General features: G+C 35.9%; 1 protein-coding gene across 1 annotated transcript in view; it reads right to left on the minus strand.

Moving 5' to 3' along the window:
- Nucleotides 1-23,027, minus strand: part of WDR27 (WD repeat domain 27) — a 94,529-nt gene that overhangs the window by 35,729 nt on the left and 35,773 nt on the right. The window contains 3 exon segments of the mRNA XM_018077463.2: nucleotides 3,297-3,349; nucleotides 3,351-3,395; nucleotides 16,123-16,225. Of these exon segments, the coding sequence (XP_017932952.2) occupies nucleotides 3,297-3,349; nucleotides 3,351-3,395; nucleotides 16,123-16,225 (201 nt within the window).

Genomic DNA, 23,027 nt, shown 5'->3' on the forward strand with positions numbered 1-23,027 from the left:
GTCTTCATACAAAGACTACATTACTGCACACTACTGCTTGTAAAGAAAACTTGTGAAATTTCTTCCTCAGCAGATTAAACTAGTATAAGAAAAGAGAACAGGTTTGTGAAATGAGTAAAGAGTTGCAGAGTTGCTATTGAGGTACATGAGAACATGCTGGAAAAATATTAAATAGTCTCTCTCTTTCTTCTGATTTGTCACCCAAATTTAATCACGCTCTGCATCAGAAGGTTCTCAGCCAAGCCAGTTGACTGACTGCATATGTAGCCCCAGCACATCAAAGGGATGAGCTACCTCTCAGTATATCAGTAGGGTGGTAGCAATGCATGCTGATTTCAAAGTCATGATTCTGTCATGAAAAATAACTGCTATCACAGTATATACTAACACCCAACTTCACAAAACCCACCAAAAACCAGCAGACAACAACGGTGTCCCTGTTTGCTTTTATCCTGTTTGAAAAACATTTCAGAGATTATTTAACATTCCCATATTTGGAAGATAAGACTTCTACTGTTTTTTACTTTAGACTGGCTCAAATGTGTTATAGTTAATAACTATAGTTATTATAGTTAAACACTATAACACTCCTTAATGTATATTCCCTAAAATAAATTGAAATTCTATTAGTGGTTATAGTAAGAGAACCACTTTTCCCTACATAAGTTTTGAACAATGTCTGAAAAACAGGAAATGACAGTAAGGAGCAAAAACTGAGAAATCATCTTGAAAATTAAAATAAATGAAAAGTTTCTATCTTATTTCCCTTCTCCAGCTTTCATAGTAGTAATTTTATAAATCATTCCAGAGTACCATATGATGAAAGCAACTATGCCCCCATCAATAAAAAAAAAAACAACACTATTATACCCATTCAGGGTTTTTCTCTCTTTCCTAGAAGAACATTTATGCAAGTGAGAGTTATAAAATTGGTTGGAACAAGCTACCTCATGGACAGGTGCTGGGCAAGCAACGACAGAACAGGAGCGCTGCCAGTACGCTGCAACCTCACTTTTGGTTGCATCTTTCCACAGCAGAAAGTTTAGCCATAATGTCTGAATTTCACTCATTGGTCACTTTCTTTTTTCTCCCCTTTCTCCTTCTCCTGTCAGTGTATTCCTTTGAATGCAATGGGGCTTTGTGCAGTAGCTATTCAGGACCTAATATAACTCTTAATTGTTTTCATTCAAATATTGGATGAAACAAGAGTAGAGTCAGTTTTAAATCCCTAACTAGTGGTAGCAGTAGGTATAAAAGTCTTCCAGTATTGGAAACTCTGGATGCCTAATACAAAGTCTCTCTTTCAAGGTTCATCCTTTTCTGATTCATTTGTGGTTTTCTTCTTTTCCACTATATAAGCTTATCATTGCATTGCTTAGTTTTTTCTTCTAGTGCCTTTGAATGTAACTTCATGCTAAATTCTATATTGGAAAGCCCAGGTAACTTTATTTTTTTTTTGTTCTGTGACTCCCCCAAAAATACTTACTCAGAAAGCATTTTGAAGTGCTTACTATGCACAATGACTTGGGTAATCAAATTTATATTTTATCTGTAATACATTAAAAGAACAGGTTTTGCACGTCTTGCTTTTTAGTAAAATGTTCCTGATAATATCAGCTTCAAAATCTTCCCCCAGAACCATATTTGTGGGGAGATTCATTAGCTGGTTGAAATCCAACAGATCTTATTTCTCAGGAAAGAGCTCTTCAAGAAAAGGATTTGTGGCCTGTGAACTTCAGATTTGGCTCTTAAACTGCCCATGTGATGTTTCGTAAAGTTCAGAATTTGTGCCCCAAGGCACACTCTGAGAGCAGACTGGCTTGGAGCCACAGCCAATGTTTATTTTACACCATTTATGGATTCTTTCCCCCTTGATCAACAGCTGATTTGCCTGAACTTAGTTATTTCAAAGCCTTATTCCATAATATTGCTACAACTGAGCCACTAGACTTTTAACAGATGAACTCTAATAAGACATTTCCCACCAAGCTGCATTCCAACAGCTGCACCACAGATCAAGGTGCTGCCAGACTCCAGTCAGGTCTACTCTTTTAGTATATAACACCTTTTTGCAGAAATATGTTCAGTGCTAAACCTTTTATTAGTCTTAATCTGGGTGTAAAATTTAATAAAACATACCATTTGGTTGAATATAGTATTGCTGAATCCCAAACCAAGAAATACAAAATGTTCACCACAAGATAGCGATCAACAATTTTGCAGTTCAAACAACATATACACAACAAATAACACTTCCAGGAAGTCTGAAATCACTAAAATGCTAGAACATTTATTAAAAAATGGAAGGAGATACATAAATGTGACAATAGTCCTGAATGTAAAGAAATTTTAATTACACATAAATATTTTTTAATAGTAGCACGCATAGCCAGTGGTGAGGAGATAGTGAGTAAACAGGAGCTACTGTGTACTCTTTTATGTATATATAGTGATCATTGTTGTGTCTTTTAAGTAAGGAAAAAAGTAGAAAGTATAACATTTCAATGCAGATTCAATATATTAAAACAAAGAAGGAAAATCCATAGGATTAAAAACAGTATACACATGACAAACAAGCTGCAGGGAAGCTTGGGTGTCAAGATAAAACTTAGCAAAGTCCTTTGTATATAATGCTGCACTATAATTAAACCATTACATTGAAATATAATGCTGTTAGCATAGTATTAATGATCAGTGAAAAAATAGAACCTGTTATTGCATAATGCCTAACTTTTTTGGAGTACTTTTTATCTATAGAGATCTGAAAGGCTCAAAGCACAACATTAACAGTTTTTCAAAATATTGTGATAAAGCTATTTCAATATTTATTCTGACACAGCACACTTAAAATAATGTTGCTTTCTAAATCTTTCAGGTCTTTGAGTAATGACAGCAGGCCTGAGCCCCTTGTCGCATTCCTGTCCCTACTTATTTTTCCCTTACATACTCTAAATTAGTAGTCTATTCAGGTAATTTGATGTGGATGTACATTTTCCCAACCTTCAACATATACAGGCTCAATATAGTTCCCAGGTCAGAAGTCTTGTTTATAGGCCCTTTGTCAGAGCATTTGTCTCTGTAGAATGAGGCATTTTGCGTGAGTTTACAATAACCACACTATAGCTGGAAGTAGATGAACAGCCTTACATATGCACAGCATATTGGCAATTAAAAAAAAGAGCAGTAAAAATCAAGATTACAGTGAGGAGTTTTTTGGAAATTTTGTAACTTTAAAATTACAAAGTTACAAGATTTTACGTGTTTTAATTACAGAGGAAAAAAAAGCAATGACTTACCTGTGGAGATGAAGGACTAAAGGTGACATTGATGACAGATTCTGTGTGTCTCCCCAATTTATGTAAGAAAGTGCTTGAACGCATTTCATATATGTAAGCCTAAAAAAAATGAGACCATATTTTCACTATAAAAAGATTTATCGTGTTCTAGAAGCACTAAATTGTAGTATAGGAAGGTTAAATATTCAGCCTACAGAGAAGTTAGAAAATTTTAATCATAGCTAAAATGATATAAAAATCATCATCTTAGAATTGTTTTCTAGAATTTGGGATAATTTAGCAAATGCTTAAGTTAAATGAAAAAAAAAGTATTTAGAGAGAATATTTAGAATCTTTTCCCCACAAATAACTAAACATTAGGTATATTTCAAGTAGGAAGGTAAAACAATGACCCTCTTAAAATATATTTTTAATGGTGTTCTTTGGAATTCAAATCCCTTCTTTTAAGTAGAATCTAAGACCTTTCTAAATTTGGAAACTCCTCTGTTAAAATAAATGTTTCGTTTTCAACACAGATCTTTTCAGTTTTTAATTGAACAGTATAGAATTCAATAACAATTCAATAATATTACAAATGATGCAGGTATCATCAATGAGCAAAAATATACTGCCTGCCTTTGTTTCTCTAAATAAAAAGGGGAAAAGAACTTTCCAAGAAGAAAATTAAATTTTTACTGGTACAGCCTCAAATAATGAAACAGTGTAAATGCAACACTGCATCAAGAAACCAATCCAAAACTCAGTGAAAGTCATAAGCATACTGACACTATGAAAATGATCGCATTGTGATTCTAAATTAGCATTATCTTACTTTAAAAAAAAGGTTTGAAAATAAATCCAGGAGTATGAGTCCTCCACATAAGAAATACTTGTGAAAGTCATGTGCAGACACATAGGATTGTTTTAGACTGTTCCTTATCTAGTAAAATAACAATTGTTTGCAGGATACACTAGGCATACACAAGGCATATTAAACAGACACATAACATATGTAGATTTATTTGGTACATTATAAATAAAATATGTATCTCAAAAGATAGAATGAATTGTAAAGCGTGAAAAAATATTCAAATGATAATCCAAACTTTACAGTTTCAATAAAAAAAAATTAAAGTTTCATTGTCTTTACCAAAACTCTGCAGTTAATGAATGTGGAATTTAGAACTCAGCCTGACAAACTAAACCAAACTGTGTATAGATGCTATTACAACAGTGTATCACTTTGTGACTTAAGTTTTTTGCTGATAGTACCCTAAAATAAGTTAAATCATTCAGACTCAAGGTAGCTGAGCTTCCTCTAGCAGACAGCAAATGGCAAGGTATATGTCCAAAAAACTTACAGACTCAAATGACAGTCTTCCCAATACATGAAAGGACTCATGGACCAATGCAGGTCCTGAAAAACTTGTAATGTTCTACTCAGAAAAGAAATCTTATGATTCAACACCTAAGATTCTGTAGTCCTAACCAGCACTGAAGCAACACTGGATTGTCCTCAGTGTCAAGTATTCCATTCATAACCAAATTCACTGCTATGCAAACCAAGAAGCCAAATGTAAATCTACTTAATTGTATCCACTTTATAAACCTCACATATCCTGGATTCTGCCCAGGATATGGAATTAAAACCACCTACTGGTACAAATGGAGTACCTAAATACAGACAGAAATGTAGGTATGAATTTTTAAACTCTGGATCTTAGGTAGCATTCCACACAGATATTGCCATGCTAACTGGGAAAGTAGCATTGTCTCCAGCAATGTGGTAAAATCATTCTGTCCTTCCTAAATGGATACAGCAAATGCTTGTTAATTGCAAATCCTGCCTTAAAAAGTAAGACCTTTCTCCCTACTTTAAAACAACTCAGGAAACTAGTTATAATAATGAGTAGTATGAAAGTAGTAATTGTTTGTTTGTTTTAAAACACATGGTCATAACACAGTTACTGTGACTTCCACCACTTGGGACATGATCAGTTCACAAGGGAACAGATAGGTAAGGGGAATCCAAACAAGACAGAAGTGATATAATGACACAAAGGAAAGCATTCTGATGTGTCTGTAGACATGAAAGTATTTGCTCTAATAGGAAGTACAAGACCACGTATTAGTAAAATCAGTCTGTACACAGGACTACTCAAGTTCTTGCTGTCACCATACAGAAACTGAAGAACAGCTCTTTATAAGTACCTCCAGTTCCAGTACCTCCAGATTCATCTTTTATTGATATAAAAGAATAAAGAGGCAGTGTTGGTTATTTACATTCTCCTTCCTACATCGTGGCTTTCCATTCTTCACTCTGATGATACTATACCATGACTCAAACGGTATCAAAATTATCAGATGTTGACATGTATGTGACATCTCAGTACCTGTAACATCGTGCTCTCTTCTTCTTAGCCAAGCTTTGCCACACTTTATATCGGACAGCCCTATTGTCCAGATAGGGTTGGACACAAACAGAGTGCTAGAAATTACCTTTGTACTCCAGCAAAGAAGAGGTGTAGTAGAGACTGCAGTCAGGTTGTACTATCACCACCACAGTTCCAGAGCAGAATACAACAGCCATGCTCACAAAATTAATTGGAATATGCATGTCTCAAGAAAATGAGAGATAAGATGGTACAGAAATCCATATTCCAGGGAGATTCCAGAAAGGAAAGGAGTGCACTGAGTGAGAGGTGAGCAAGAAGTATTACAAGCTGCACTGCACTCTCCAGAACTGGATGCTCCTCCGCATTTAACTAACTAAAGAAAGAGTATTTGTGAGAACAGGGAGAAATCATTCTTAACAAACAGCCCTCCAAAATCTTGAGGATCTCTTGTCAAAATGGTTCAATGGTATCAAAATATTCAGTACTGTCATGACACTTTGAAGTGTTTGAATCATAAAAGAGTCAAATCCTATTCCTCATAGTTATTGAGCACATCTATCCCCTTTAGAACTGTGGGAATGACCAAAACAGGACAAATAAGTTGTGTTTTTTAACAAACTGCAGAACTTCATTAGATATAAGAACTTAACCGGAATAGAACTGCACTGGAGATCAAATGAAAATTCAGCTTGGTACATACTGTAAGTTATCTGGACTCTGCACAACTGACACATGGGTAGCTAGTAAAATAGGTTTACAAAACTTCTACTGCAAGCAATTATTTCCCTTCACAAGTTAATTACTCTGCAATTGCATCAGTTCTTCTCCATATACTCAGACCAGTCTTTGGCAGAAAGGTATAGGCAGCAGACAGGACTATGCTTTCTATCACTCACCATATTTTCTCTTTCTGGCTTCAAATTGCTTTACTGCTACTTTTCCTGTTCAATTCTATTCTCCTTCCCTTTATCAGAAGGCGGCACAAAGAAGAGGTAAAGTCAATGACAGCAAGAGTCAAGAGCACAAAATGCTCTGATTCACGGATCTACAATGCCTTCCAACAATTTCTAAGCTAAGAAGAAACATGCTCTATTTTTTAACCAAGAGAACCTATCACAGAGAGACATGGTTAGTGAAGCTGAAATTTTTCCATCATAATCCAGTAGCTTACAGAACTTTGCCAAAATTATCCAATAAAAATTAATTTTCCATTCCAGGTTCTCAGTTTAATTCAGGAAGGACCACATTCATTTTGGCTAAATCTTTATGTTCCCATTCCACTCTGTAAAATACATGTGATAATATTTCACTATTTTTTTGAAGACAAATCCAAAGTTTGTGAAGCCCAGGTATTCTAGTAATTTTTACTCTTCCACACAGTTTCTAAATCAACCATTTGGCTCATAGTTTTATTTCAAAAAATGCTATGAAGCATTTGTGCAGTTTCAGTAGAATGCAGCAAGCGTGTATTTGGCGGTCTAATCACACTTCTCAAACTAAAAAGCATTCAAACTCTTACCCCCCACCTTTCAAGAAATTATTCTAAGCCCTGAGCTACAGATTAGGCTGGGATGCAGCACTCTTCTAAATTGTCACATTGTATAAGAAGATTCACTGAGCCAGAGAAAAGTAGTGACAAGCAATTACAGGTAGAACCCCATCTGTAGCCAACCACCAAAGCATTTGAAGACATGGAAAAGACCTTTACTCTGACCTTTACTACAAAGACTAAGTTCATACTGAACAGCTGCTAAACAAAACACACAGAACATGGCTGGGAATGCAACCTGCCCATTGTACTTCATTCTTGCAATTCTATCCTAATGGAACTAGTGGTAAACATCTTTCTGATACTGTACTTCTAGTCCTATAAATCTTAAATATTTAGGTGTCACAGTTCAACTTCAACAGAAAAAGGGTCACAGTCTCTAGCTACATCCAAGAATAGTTCATTATGTTGTGGCAGCTATCATCTTCTCTTCTAATAACTGTGATTTAAGGGAAAGTAATAATAATTTTCAATCTGAGTAATTTTGACATGTAACACAATGAAATGTGATTAAAAGAAAAACATCATCACATAAAACTGTATAAAACCAGCTTCTGTTAAAGTAACTCTAGTCACAGATAATTAAACTAGGTAATGATAGCCTAAATTCTGAGAATAAAAGTTAGCTTGGTTCAAGAGTGAAAATAAACTTTTTGGTACATTCATTTTTAACTTCAATAGTTAAACAAAAAAAAAAAAAAAACAAACCAAAAAGAATAAAGAATTGTGTTTTAACAGAAATAACATTCATAAGAAGAGAGATAATTCCAGTATAAACATTCTTCTACCATAGTCTGCCATAATTTTAGTTTTACTGTATTTCCTGGTGTCATTCAAATTCTTTTGCTATTCTATACTTAACAGATTTTCTTCTCTACAGAAAAAAAAAAAAAAGCCCCCAAAAAATGGTTAGTAACCGAGTTATAAATGATATCATAACATTAGCCATAGAATTAAAAAACCCTTGAAAATATGAAATCAATGACAGAGAAAGAACAGATTTTCAGCAAACCAAATGTAACAAAAAAAGAAAACAAAACAGTCTAGGAAGTACTCAGCAATACACAAAATACATATGTGCATATAATCTGTTGTAGACTTTAGCCAAAGTCAATCCCTTTTTTATATATTAAGACCAATTTCTTCTAATAAAAATACTGATTCAGTAGATATTGGTATTTCCTTTCCATTTCTTGCTAAGGGTCAGCCAAAAGTAAAAATAATTTACCTGTACCCATTAGCTTCCAAACAAGTTTCCTGCACCCATAACCACATACTTACTTGTATTTCCTTTCACTTGTTGTTTGAAGAAAATTTGGAGTAGTCAGTTTTCATTAACCCAGAGTGTGACAGTGTATTTAGCACCTTACAAGAGTATATAAGCTTGTGCTTTCTTCTTCAGATTTGTACCAAGAGACAGAAAAGAAGAGTGAAGGCCCCTCCTTGAGTGGAGGAATTCATATCCAAATGGAAAACTACTTTTTTCTACTACATTGGTAGAGTGTGCTAAATAAATTGACTCTTTATCTGCAAAGTTTCACTATAAATTCTTTCCTCTGTTTTCTCACATGCTATCTTCAAAGGAAACTTGTTCCCATCTGTTCCCACTGCTCCCTAATCCAATCCATGGCCACGTGCATTTGTGTCAAACTACTTATACTCCTAGCCCCTCCTGGGATGGGAAAGAGGGGGAAGCAAATCAGAAACAGAAACACTGAAGAATAACACAAAAATTCTCCTTGTTATCAGCTTTTGGACAGGGATCAGAAAAGCAACACCAGCTTCCAGGAAAACCCTTTGTAACTGCTGTGGCCTCAAACTGGAGTACATAGTTTACAAACAGATCACAGAAAGAAACCCCACTAGCAAAAACCAAAAAGATATTGATGTCTAGGATGCCTAATTTGGCCATAAGCAAATAGAGAATTTTTTTCTTCACAGGTTTTGCATAGATTGGTCAAAGTCATCCCTCTTCTGTGACTATTTTTTCTAATCTTTCAAATGAGCTACAGAGGATAGAAGTGTTAAAGCCCCTTGATGGAAAAATAAATAAATAATCTTACTTATGATTTCATAAAAGATATCTGCATTTATTAATAAGGCTTTATTCTGCATTTGTCACCATCAGTGCCATCAAACTTGATGCATAATCTCAGAGTTTATGATATAATTGCTTGATTTGAACTCCATTGTCCCCTGTTTATACTGGGGCACATATCCCATTGAACCATGTATTTTTCCTCAATCTCAAGCTGAAAAAGCTCCTGAAATACTTATACTAAAGAAAAAAAAACAATCAGCCTGAAGCAGACACCCAACATGGAAAGTTTCAGCCCAAAATGTTCTCAGTTATAAGCAAACAAAACCAGAATTATAGTGGAAAGTGTTAGACTACCTTAACTATAGGTATCAGTGCCAAATCCACACATAATAAAAAAGATTTCACAAGTATCCTAAGCACTGATTAATGCTCTTCAGTCCCAAGATTTCTTACATATTTGCCACATGGTTACATGGAAAGTTTAATCAAGCCTGGCATCAAAATGTTGAGTACAGTATGGTCCCTCAGAGTCCCTTCCCCTTTTAATGCCACTTATGGAGGCTGTCTTTGTGCTAGTCACAGAAAATTACCCACTATAGTAAGATTCCAGTTTCCATATGAGTTCCTTTGACATAACTACAAAAAGAGTACCAGTGAACATTAAAAATGCTCTTTATTATTAATAGTCAATATTATCAAGGTCAGTCATCTTTCAGGTTGCAGAAGATACTTTTTAGATATATCAATCTGATGGCAGTTGTAGCTAACACATTTTGAATTTTCCTCACTAAAAAAAGATTACAGAAACCGTATCTCTGACTTGCCTCTGTAAGCCACCCTTCTCTGAAGCATCCAAATTGTAATTTTTGCCCATTTTAGTTTCTATTTCATTTGCCAATTTCAAGGCCTTAAATATATGATTGTTTTCATTTGTCTGCCTAAGAAATTTATGTAGTACCAAAACTATTGTATTTAGGTTGCTTTTACTTTTACAATATAGGTAGTATTGTCAGAGTGCAGAATTATTAATTGAAGATTTTGTTATAAGAAAATTTACCTCACCTCTCATTATGAAATATCATGGTTGGATCACACTCGCTTTCAAAATGGCTCTTTTCTGACTGCTGTTAAGATGCCTTCTCTATAGCAAGTCTACCAATAATCACATTCCCTGTTTATGTACTGGTGTTGACTGTTTGACAAAAGTACTGAAAGATTCAGATGGTACAGAGGATCTTTAATTAGATTTTTGTGCATAACAGGGAATTTTAGTACCTTTAGAAAGAATTACCCCATCTTAATAAATTTGCAAGCAAAATGCAATCAACTGGTAGGATTACAGTCATATGTACCAATGATACACAAAATTCAACTACTGTCAGAGTTGTAGACCAAGAGCTGCACGTATAGAAAACGTAAGCCCTGTGGGTTCAAAACTATACATATCCACTTTTAGCGCCTCACTGCTGCATACATTCCAAAATGAACCTTTGGTATTCATATCTACTTTGACTTCGTGTTTTGCCTACATTTGAACACATGTTATTTTCTATAAAGTTAGTTTTCTTTAGCAAAAAGGCTAATTTCTCATACTTCCTCTCAGCTCTCAAAAACATTACCAAACTGAAATGTTAACACAGTAACACACTACAGAGTAACGAAATTCAGTTTGACTGGAAAAAAAAAAAGGTGTTTTGTACTAGTTAAATAACAACACATATATAGCCAGCAGAAAATCATCCACTTCTCTTAAGTGCCAGTCTGATTTTGTGGTGGTCAGGTCTGAGGTGCAGCAGCCTAGACAAAGCAATAGTCCAAACTGACCAAAAAGCACACAAGAGCAATTAATCTACTCATATTCACATAATTCCACGGTTCATAAAATAACCTACCAAGACTACAATTTTCAGTCTTCTTCAAAGATACACCCAAAGAGGCAGTGAAGTAACAGCATACCCAAAATCATGGCTGTATTAATAAGAAAGCACTATTTATCTCTTGACTCCTAGGACAATCAGCCTAAGGGCCAACTACACTACCAAAGAATTCAAGAAACTCAGATTCAAGAGCAACACAAATTTTTGTTCTTCTTTGGAAGAGATAGATTTTCTCTAGCAATAGCTGACAGAGAGGCAGTCTCAGTCTCTGTCATTCATTCTCTGCTGTCATTATTCTCTGGATTTTGTTCTGCCAAACAATGTCATTCCTGCCTTTTCCACAGTAAACATCACTAATGGTATTTTCTCCAGATGTTTTCTCTTAAAGCCTATCTTAGTTAAACAGTTTGGACACATAAAATAAAACTTGAGCAATATATAATTGGGATACCAATGACACTGAAAACCAAAATACTTCAGATAGTTGCTACTACTGCCTCATAGAATACATTCTGTTCTGCAAGCCCTCTGGTATGAAGTGTAGACCACAACAATAAATACTATACAATAGCACTATCACACATTTCTAAAAGTAATTTTCCAGTAAAGCAGTAAAAAAATTTCTCTTATTGTTTTCAAGCCAAATGTTAAAGCATACTCTATTGTATCAAAAATATCTAATTGAAGCATCAGTGATGCCTCCAAGATACACTCCTAAGAGATATAGAACTAAACATTCTAAGTTGTTAACAGATCCTATCTCTTATATTTGCATTCAACCCTACCAGAATATCTTTCCTAACCCCTTGCCTTTTCCCTCATCTGTAGTCTTTCACCTTCTATTCATTCGTACCAGAAAGTTCTAGCAAACTGGAGTCTCAAAGGGAGAACAAACAACAGCATTATTTTATCATTTACATTTTGGCACTCTTGAGGTGTTTCTTCTTTGATATCTAGACCATTTTTTGCAATCCTGGAACTAATCTGATGAAATTTTAAATTTTATCACACCACAGACACACAAGGATGGAAATATTTCATATAAATGAGATCAGATCAACTAATCACAGAAATAACAAACTGAGATAGGCCACATTTAAATTCTTCTCTTAAAGCTAAAAGGAGAGAAGAAACATATCAATGCTAATCTCCATTTCATAAGTCAGAACTGCGCCACAGAAAGACCAATGTGACTAATACTATATTTATGGGAATTAAGAAATATAACATAAACGTCTATGGAAATGATTACATTAAGAAGTAGTGCAGTGCAAGATGTACAGAACAAAACAGTGTTGGCAACCCAACTTCCAAATGTATTTTTCTGGTAGCAAAACACTAGAATATATTGCTCAGTAGGACTGATATTCTATTGTGCAAGAAGACTGATATTCTATTTGGAATATCAACCTCTGTAGCTATTTAAAATCAAGGTGTCAACTGTAAACAAATTCTACAGTTGGTGTTGTGCCTGATGCAGAATCTTATATCAGAAAACAACCGAGTCTGCACACAATATCAGGTCTGGGTTTGCATTCAGACACCACTCACAGGTTTGCAGAACTCTTTGGATATGCCCCCGACCAGAATCACTTTCCAGCATCATTTGCATAATAGGAATTTACTCTAAAAACAATTTTGAAAAAAAACAATTAGCGGATCAAGTAGTGAGGTTATGTATAATCATGAAATTGCTTTATCCTGTCTTCTGTTACACCTTTGGGTATTGATGCCCCCTGGGTACGAAGAAACAATCTTCCTACTCTAACTTTGGTGCCTTCACAGTCAAAAGGCATAAATTTAAACTTGGATTTAAAATTTCAAAGACAATGCAGTAGGCAGTGGGCAAAATCCTAGACTTTGTGGAAAGTGTAAATGAAAGGGAAGACAATGTCATATATTACCCATGTATTTTTGTTATTGATTTTATTGATGTAGCAACCTGTTATGCTGAAAAACTTCTGGGTTTGTAGTATGGGTCAATCCATGTTAACTGTGAACCCAGGCTTTGAGATTTGACAGGGACAGAGAGTTTTATTTCAGAAAATTCCATTTCAGCACTACGGTCAAAATGGGCCTCTTAGAGCCTACAGTTCAAAGAGAGTTAGAAAGAATGAGTCTGAAAACAATTAAAGAGCCAAAAAATATGTTTTTCTGCATTCCCTACTTCATTTCTGGAAACTTGAAATTTATTCAGAGAGCCCTAAGGTTTTCAAAGACAAAAATTAAGAACCTAATTAGACATGAAGTAAAACACCCAACTATAACTACATGGAGCACAGAAGAAAATTAGTTATTTTTATTATAAAAAGTAGCATTTCACACTCTCCAGATATTTTTTGGTTTTTTACACTAAGATTTCTTTAGTCAACAAATGCTTAGGTAAACATTTTTGTACAGAGCCCAGCAAAATGGAAATCTAAACCCAATTTAGAGTATATTTGTCCAACATCCTTAATAGTGTTGTTTGATAGTCAGAAATTTTAAACTGTCCCCTTGTAAAATGGCTAGAAATTAAAATATTAAGTATATTCAGTTGAGGAAAAGTCAACCAATTTCACTTGTAACCCTAGACTATTTAAAATGAAGAGAAAATCTGATGTTAGAAATGTTAACTTTCTATATTTTCTAATCATGATTAATTATGTAAAGGAAAATCACCGTTCAAAACCAGGATACTGATTACCCACTTTGATCAGACTGTCAGGTCCTATACAGGTCTTGATAAAAGTTCTCTTAAAGAAGTTGGAGTAATCAGTTAGGGAAACACTTTCAACCCTCAATTTACAGTTTCTACAAATCTCACACTAACACACACGAAAGCAATTCAAATAAAACCAAGTGGCTGCTTCACCCACACAGAAGCTAAACCAAGCTCTTCTTATATAAAATAGGTTACACACTTTCTAAGCAGAGAAAAAGGCAGATAGAATTTTCATCTCTTTATCTTACAATAACGTATTTTGGTTTCCTGTTTCTATGACATGAAGGAATGTGATTTTGTTATTAATCAATGTAGACAACGTATTTCTCTCTGTCAAATACTCCTGATATTGTGAAATATAAAAGGCAGTTTAAGATTAATGTCTCTCAATTATATTCCAATTATGCCTCTTTTGGCTTTAAAATCAATCACATTTGTTAACCACAGAGTGCAAGATTTGCACTTGATAAAGTAAACTCCAAGATGATTGAAGATACAGTTACTGCTCAGTGGAAAGTTACGTAACTTATTTCCAGAATGCGCTTTGTATCCACAGTGCTGATTTTTTATGCAGCTTTTTTAATTCCAATGGACATTCATTCATACAATCTGCAAAACTATGTGACTTCTTGATTCTATCAAAACTGTCCCAGTTGCACATTAGCCCATCTGTCAGGATGTTTTTAATTGAACCATATGAATGGGTTATTCAATGCCACATTCAATTTTCTGTTTCAAAAGGAAACACAAAAGTGTATTCAGTCTCAACACTTCAAAAGGAAGCCTCCTAAAAATGCCCAAAACCTGCATTTTGTCCTAACAGTACAGTGTAAGCATGACTCCAAAACTTGACCCAGTTTTCCTAAGGGGACAAGAAGGACATAGGATGCAAATTATGCAAAAAATTCTAACCCAGGAGCCACACTAGAAAGTATTGGCTGGCACTGTGCCCACCAGGGACTGCATGCTGAGTGGAGCAGGATGCACTCTGGCTATTCAGCTTTATTTGATGACCCACTTGTGCCAAGACTTTGGAGTAAGGGTAAAATCATGCTGTCTTTCTTTTTTGTATCAGCATTAGTTCCAAACAAATACCTTAACACAAAAGAGAAGAGAACAGGTCTTGTGACTGCATCTCTTTTTATACAATTCGAAAGCAGCCTTAATTAGTAATCTCAAATAAATATATTTGTATCATGTACATTATGAGCTGAGATGAATATTAGATGTGTTTGTTTCACAGACAAAACAAAAAGCCCTTCTTTTGTATTGCAATTTGCATTTTGAAATGCAATTTACAAGAAACTTGAAAAGTATATTTTATCATGGAAATGTCAAGAACACACTACCTGTTGCCAGACATCCAGAAATCTGCCAGTAAAATCTCTAACCTTCATACATGATTTGAGCCGGTATTCCAAAACGAGCCACAACAGTAAATTCCTCTCATTCTGAATTTGACCAGAAACTGTGTCACGTTTTGATGACTCACACAGAAATACCTAGAAGAAAGTTAAAACTTCCCTACCCAGCTGTATTGAAAGGTTGTGTTTGCAACAGACCCAATTCAACTTTGGTTTCAAATGCCTATAGTACAAATTAGCAATCATCTATCTCTTAGCAAACACTGTGGAAAACATTCTGCCAACAATGTAGGCACAACCGAATTAAAATTAGGTGCATACTCAAAAAGGTAGCAATACACATTTACTCAGGATTCTTTTCTAAGTGTAATAATTTAAAGATGGTTGACATTGAAAAGAGAACCTGTCTGGGGAGAAAACACACACCAAGGGTGTGGAAAGTTCTAATTCCAGTTGAATGACTTCTCATTCATTATTCAGCTGACTGGTTCCTAAGAAACCCATGAAAAAAGATTTACCACCCTGTATTTGGGAGTTTAAGTAAATTAATATGTAGTTGCTACATGGTTCCTAGTGGTCAGATATGTATAAAACAGATAAAGCTGTGCTACAGGAATGTGCTACATTCTCCTCATCTTTGATGACACATGACAATTCAGAGTCAAGCATTATGAAAACCTGTAGAAAGAAGCTTTTAACAATTACTTGGAGCACTAAGATGTAGCTGTGCAGGGATTTTTCAGACAAAAAGATCATGAATCATATGTAACTGCTACATATGAATTAATTACATGAAAGTATAGTAGACCTCAGTTTCACACATTAAAATGAATCCTAGAAACACACTTTAAAAGACTCTTTTATATACGAGTAGTTCCTATAGTTTACGAGGAAAATAAGCAAAAACATTACTTACATATTTGTCATCAGATCCACTGGCTATAAATCGTCCACAAGGAGATACTGCAATTCCGCACGGATAGCAGCGGCTACTGTGCCCTTCAAAACGACGTTCACACCTACAGAGAAATTTCAGTGTTGTTAACACTAAGTAAAAATTACATTTTTTACTGCCATTTTCATGACACCTCACTGAAATCTCATCCATTTTCCTTAGTCTACAAATTGACTAAGGCAAATTCACAAATTAAGTTTTAAATATCTCTGCAGTAGGTCTTGAAAAAACTGAAAGACATTAAAGAACATTAATGACTAAAAATAAAAAGAACACACAAAACTACCCCAGGACAATGACCAAACACATGCTTTGGTCTTGTTTATTTTACAGAGGTAGAAACATCATCAGTAATTAGAAATTAGGAGGTGTAATGCCTATCATTAAGCTACCCTAGGTAGTCATCTCAGAAGGGAAAGCTGAACTCTTGCATTAAGAGGAAGCTGTTGTGGAAGTCTGCTCTGTAAAGATTTAGAAATCTTCCTCAAGCAATTTATATCAAATGAAGATATGGTATGTGGAATCATAACATAAATAATTATTGCTTGCTTTTCTTACAACCAGATCTGGATATTTAAACTTTGTTTTATTTTATATGGTAATTCAAGGCAATATCAAAATGACATTCCAAACTGATAAATCTAGCTATATCTAGCCTATAACTGTAAATAAATTCTTACCTATTTGCATTAATACAGTCTAAAGGAAGGAATGTATTTAAATCTAATACAAAGAATTAATTTCCTGCTTTTCATGCTAATATTGCAAGAAGCATTGTGGAATAGGTTTTTGGTAGCTGAGCACACTTGGACCATTTAATAATAAAAATGTCTTTAATGAGATGAAGATTAATATCCATCTAAAAAAATACATGGTTGTAAAGAACTGTGATAGCTTTGCAGTCAATACAAAACTAAGGGGAAAAAAAGTACTATTTAGAGTTTCTTCAATATTAAAACATATTTTAGTACAAGTTTCAACCCCATTCAGAACTGTCATTTACATATGTAGACCTCATTTCAGAGGGTTTTTTTTATACCCATGAGGTATAAAACAGACTTATAATAACCTGTGTTCTTCTTTTGCCTTTATTATGAATGCTGTCAACCTACTTTTTTGTTACAAAACAAATTCACATACTTCATTATAATGCAGCTGTCACATATTCTTTTTTTTTTAACGTATGCTAGGTCCAGGAACAAATTTGAAATACTAAAATCTCCTGCCAACATCTGTGATATACACTTTTTCCTGGCCAGTGAAAGCACAGAAGCTATGTAAATTCAATTGACTGAACCTACATGCAGAAAGCTCTATATTTTTACACCACATTGTTCTGTTGTAGACACGCATGTATGTGTAAGAATGCATTAAACGCCAAGCTGGTTTCATTCACCCAGGTGAAACAGGCATAATTAAACAAAAACATTACTTCGTGACTGATCCAACTGCTATTACTTACTAAAGCATAAAAGAGACACTTTTGAATGCGTGAAAATACAAAATTTTACAGAGCCTAACTCCAAACTCTATAGGATGTATATGGTTGAATTTCTGTATAACAAAGCTACTGATATAAAGAGACATTTTGAGCTTACAGTAACCAGACTTTTCACGTCAAACTAGTTCTACCCTAAAACTGCTGTAAATAACCCAATTTAAGAGTATACTACAGTTAAAGAAAAGCAACTTATAAAGGCAGTCAATTACTCTGACTGAGATGTAAAAACATTTTTCAACTTCAGTTTTCTCTCATGAATACTCAGAGACTTTCAATAAGCAATGGCCACATTGTGAATTTGGTCTATTGAATAACCTGCCTCTGTTCAAGCTTCCTATTGACAGTAAAGGGGAATACTAGCTACCTCAGTCTCCTTTCATATCCAGCATTCTAACACATATGACTCCAAAGGTTAGGCAATGGAGGACACATCATAGAACATATATTTGATTTATACTTTCAAAAAGCTTTACTTTTTGGGAAGTAACCTGAAAGAAAACAGGAAGGGCAGCCTATGCTTCCCATGCCGCAGCTTTCACAGAATCACATAATGACTGAGGTTGGAAGGCATCTCTGGAGGTCATCTTGTCCAGTTACTCTGCTCACCTACAGTCAGTTCCCAATGACTGTGTCTGGATGGGTTTTGAATATCTTCAAGGTGTGAAACTCCACAACCTCACTGGGAAACCTGTGCCAGAGCTCAGTCGCTGGAAATGGTTTCCAGAGTTAGTTGTTCTGTCACCTTTCCAGGGATCAAGGTCTCTCAGTTCCCTTGGATCTCCTTCATGCCATTTTTGAAGATGGGAGTGACATTTACTTTCCTTCAGTCTTCAGGCACCTCTCTTGATCATCATGATCTTTCCAAGATAACTGACAGTGGCCTGACAATGACATCAGCCATTGGAGAGCTGAAGGAAGACCTATAAAGAAGACAGAGCTAGACTCTTTCCAGTGGTGCTCAGTGATGGGAAAAGAGACAATGGGCAAAAACTGAAATACAAGAGGTTCTTTATGAACACTAGGAGACACTTGTTTACTTCCCCACTTTCTTGTGAGGGTGAATGAGCACTGGTACAGGTTGCCAGAGGAGGTTATGGTGTCTCCTTCCTTGGATATATTCAAGAGTCATTTGGACATAATGCTGGGCAACTGACTCCAGGTGACTCTGTTTGAAGCAGGGTGGATGGACAAGGTGACTTCCAAAGGTGCCTTCCAACCACAATCATGATGCAATACTGTGATTAACAGCAAAGGCACTATTGTAACTTTGAGGACATCTTTCTTTCAAATATCCTAGACAGAGAGAAATAAAACATAATCCTGATATGTCTGCTGTTCCCCTTTATGGTCAGATGTGGCATTGCAAGATTTTGCCCTCAGTTAGGCTTCTATCAAACATTATTCATAGTGTAGAGTAAATCTGTCCCAAAAATCAGCCTTAATCATGTTTTTTCTTGTCTCAGACAGAGTCCCAGTTGCACTGCTTACAAATTTCAGGGAGATTTTTCTTTTCCTTCTGAGTACCTTTTAATAGAAAATTTGAAGAAAAAGTTTATTTTTAATCTTATACTTGTAAGATACATCAGAATCCTATGAAAGAAATTTTCTCCTGAGAAAAATAAACAAAATTCATATATCCATTGTCCTTCCTGAACGTGTCTTCAGGATGAGCATTCTTCCTTAAGTAAAGTACTGGTCATCTGGACTACTTCTAAGTCTTTAACACCTCATTCTCAGGGGCTGTAAAAGATAACTTCATCAATGGGGTGTTTCTGCTTCACAGAAAAGTCTGCTAATAAAATGCTGCAAACCACTTCCTTTCAAAAGAATTTGACTCCTCTGTATTTGTGACCGATAACTCAATTGCTTCACTTATAAATGGATACATAAAACTAGCAGTATTCCAAGGTTTTCACTGATCTTTTCTCTGCTATACCACAGCAATATAAAGCAATGTCTGAGTCATAGGACAGTGCCTCTTTCCTTGTGCTAGTACAGCCAAAGTAATAACCCATACCCTGGATTCTATTCTCTTAATGGTTTTCCTGTTCAACTTTTTCTTTATATCAGGATATATGTTCTATTACAAGTTTTGCTACTTCCTCACCCCCTCAAAATCCCGTTCTAAAAAGACATTAAAAAAAATTATTCTAAACTTTCCACAGAGTTCAGTAGAATCTTTGTTATGCAATCTATTAGCTCTAGATAACTCCAAGTATCACAGCAATGGAAAAAAATGGACAAAAAAATCCTAGAATAAAGAGAGAGATGCTATGTGTATTCTTTTAGGGGGTTTCTTCTTTCAGGCTTTTTTATACTTTTTTTTTTTTAAGTAGTAACAGGTGGTGATCAAAATTATTTTGGATATTGCAGGCTTTACGTGGCCAGCTGGCATGCTGTCCAGCCTCCTAAGAATGCTTTTCTGGTCAGAGTTTTTCAGAGGTTACCATGACAAACATCTGGTAATTGCATGGGACAGTAAACAGCCAAGTTTTCCCTATGTTCTCCATTGTACATCTTTTAGTCTACATTCCAAAATATGTATCTTTTTATGTTGCAAAAAAATTTGGAGAATATTAGAAAAAAATGAAATATATTATTTGTCTTTATAAGCAAAAGATGCTGGAATGGTGTGTGTCTTTATGAATAAGGGGATACTTCCACAAATAAGTCTATTTAATTCTACTTGATTTGTTTAAAAAAAAAACAACCTGCAAACCAACATTGTCTTTTGTTTTTTCTAACCCCTTCTCCTTGTATTCTATTACTTGTTCCCAGTGCTCTGGTATTTGTTTAGAGACCCTTCAGTACCAACAGATCCACTGAGGTTCTGCAGAATCCAAGTATAACTTGACAGTAGCAGTAGCTACCTTAGATGTACTATACATATGGGTTTCATTTTAAACACAAACCAAATCCTTCAAGTGGGAGCTCAGCATATTTTCACCCTAGCCTCCAGCAGGGACTACATGTTGCCCATCCTCTATACTTTCATGCATCTCCACTCTCAAACTTGGAGGAACTCCAGCCACTGCTTTATCCCTCAGAATCCATATAACTAGACACAAAAGCTCTAAGGAAAAAAAATACGATAAATCATGAGATCCTCACATTCAGAAGAAACCAAGTAATCAAATTCTGAGTATGTGTATATATGTATTTTGTTTAGGATGATGTCAAGCAGTTAGTTCACAGTGGAGATGCAAACTAAAAAGTATCTCAAAATTGAAGTATCTCATTCAAACTGCAATTCTGACCCTAAGGCTCTCAAAGTGCAATTGTGAGAAAATGTATGAGTTCCATGTGGCTGTGGGAATTCTTCTAAAATATGTTGCACAGGATCATAAAACTAGTTGCAGATTTTACCTTAATGTCTAAAACTATCTTTTATACAATTGGCTAATCCTTTGAGAGGCTGAAAGAAGGTGAAACTGATTTTCCCTGGGATCATACATCAAAGCATTATCAGGCAGCTGAGTATTCTGCAGAAGCAATTCAGTATGTGCAAGTAGTCCAATAGTCCTCAAATTTTCACTGTGGTCCAATATGCACCCACTGCCTTTTTTTTTTTTTTTTTTTTCAGAAATTGATGAGAAATGGCTACTTCAGCAGCAAACAGCATTAGAGCAGCTGAACTTCTGTTTCTCAACTGATCAGAGCATGAGTCAGAGCAGGCTGCTCCTGTCACTTAAGATGTTAGTGTGGCAGGATTTGGGAGCTACTCCTAACACCTTGTCCCTGCTATTCTCATTACCTTCAATATTCTACAGTAATCAACAGTAATCCAGCAGCTACCACATCTACCTCCTCACACCTACCATGGCAGCATCCTAGACCTCTAAACTGGGCTGTACTAACTTTTCCCTGCTTTCTCCATTTCTGGGTAGATAACAATCACATCTGACAGCACAGCACAGCTGTCCCATTCCTGCCTTCTAAATTAATTTTCAATTTCATCTTATTCAATACTACATCAGTTCCCCCAGTAAGTTTTCCATACCTATATTTCTACGGCAAGTAAAGAACACACACTGACATCATGGCTGAGGTTGGCAGGCAGCTCTGGAGGTCATCTTATACAACCTCACTTGACCACATAGAGCCAGTGTGGCTTCACCAATGCTAAACAGAGGGGAGCCATCACCTCCCACAATCTGCTGGCAACACTCTTCCTGATGCAGCCCAGGACATCATTAGCTTTGTTGGCCACAAAGGCACATGTTCTAGTACATGTTCCCCTTGGTGGCCTTTTCTGCAAAGCTGTTTTCCATCTAGTTGCCCCCCTTAGCATATATTGGTGCCTGGGGGTTGCATTTGGTGCCAGGGGGACTTTGCACTTCCCCTTGCTGAACTTCATGAGGCTCCTGTCAGCCCAGTTCTACAGACTGTTGAGGCCATTGTAGATGGCAGCACAACACTCCACTGTATCAGACACTCCTCCTAGTTTTGTGTCACTTGATTCACTCTGCTTTATCATTCAGATAGTTAATTTAGATGTTGAACAGGACTGGAACCAGTAGTGATCCCTGGAGTATGCTGCTAATTACTGGCCTCCAACTAGACTTCATGTGACTTATCATCACCCAGTGAGGTTCCCATTTGGACAGTTTTCAACCCTTCTGTAACAGGGAAAGTTTGAAAGGATGCTGAAACTGAAACCATACACTGTTGAAAGCTCAACAAAAAACAATATTTATTACCAAGAGGTGGCCAACAAAACGAGAAACCCAAGAGAGAGGAAGGAGGAGAAAAATAAGCCCTCAGTACGATTTCCCCAGTCACCCAGGTGTTGCTTATGAAGTTATCTTACTGACCCAGAATGCCTAGAATTATCCATAGCAGAACCGGCATTCTCAGAGGGTCGGCAGGCTCACAAGATAATGGGCATCCCCACAAAAGGCAACGTTGTCCTTTGATGTGACGCTTGCATCCCCCCCCACATGAGCTCTCTGCTTTTTATACAATTAATTGGTGACATCCACCTGGGCAGTGTTGCCAGCACCGCCCAGCTAGAGGCCTTCAGTCCCACCCCCCGTTACACAAGTGGTATCTCTTCTGCACATGCATGGGTACCCTGAAATTCCTCCCACGTTTGTGCAGGGGGTCTTTTCTAAATGAGTCTGGAAGCGTACTTTATCCTCCTCCTCTTCACTTTCTTCTTCAAATGCCCTTGGAGGACAGTCAATCGTGAGGTACCAAGTGATTTCAGTTTATACACGATGCTTGCTTCAAGGATGAAGTTCTCATTTATCAGTGCTTGTTTTCTCATAACTTGGCAGGAAAAGAACAAACTTTCACAAGTGGCTGGGCCAAAGCAGCAGCATCTAATTAAGCACAAATACACCTTCTCACTGTCTGCTTCTGT

The sequence above is a fragment of the Manacus vitellinus genome, unplaced genomic scaffold (genome assembly GCF_001715985.3).
Source record: "Manacus vitellinus isolate BGI_N305 unplaced genomic scaffold, ASM171598v3 scaffold_37_pilon, whole genome shotgun sequence".
In the NCBI taxonomy this organism is placed as follows: Eukaryota; Metazoa; Chordata; class Aves; order Passeriformes; family Pipridae; genus Manacus; species Manacus vitellinus.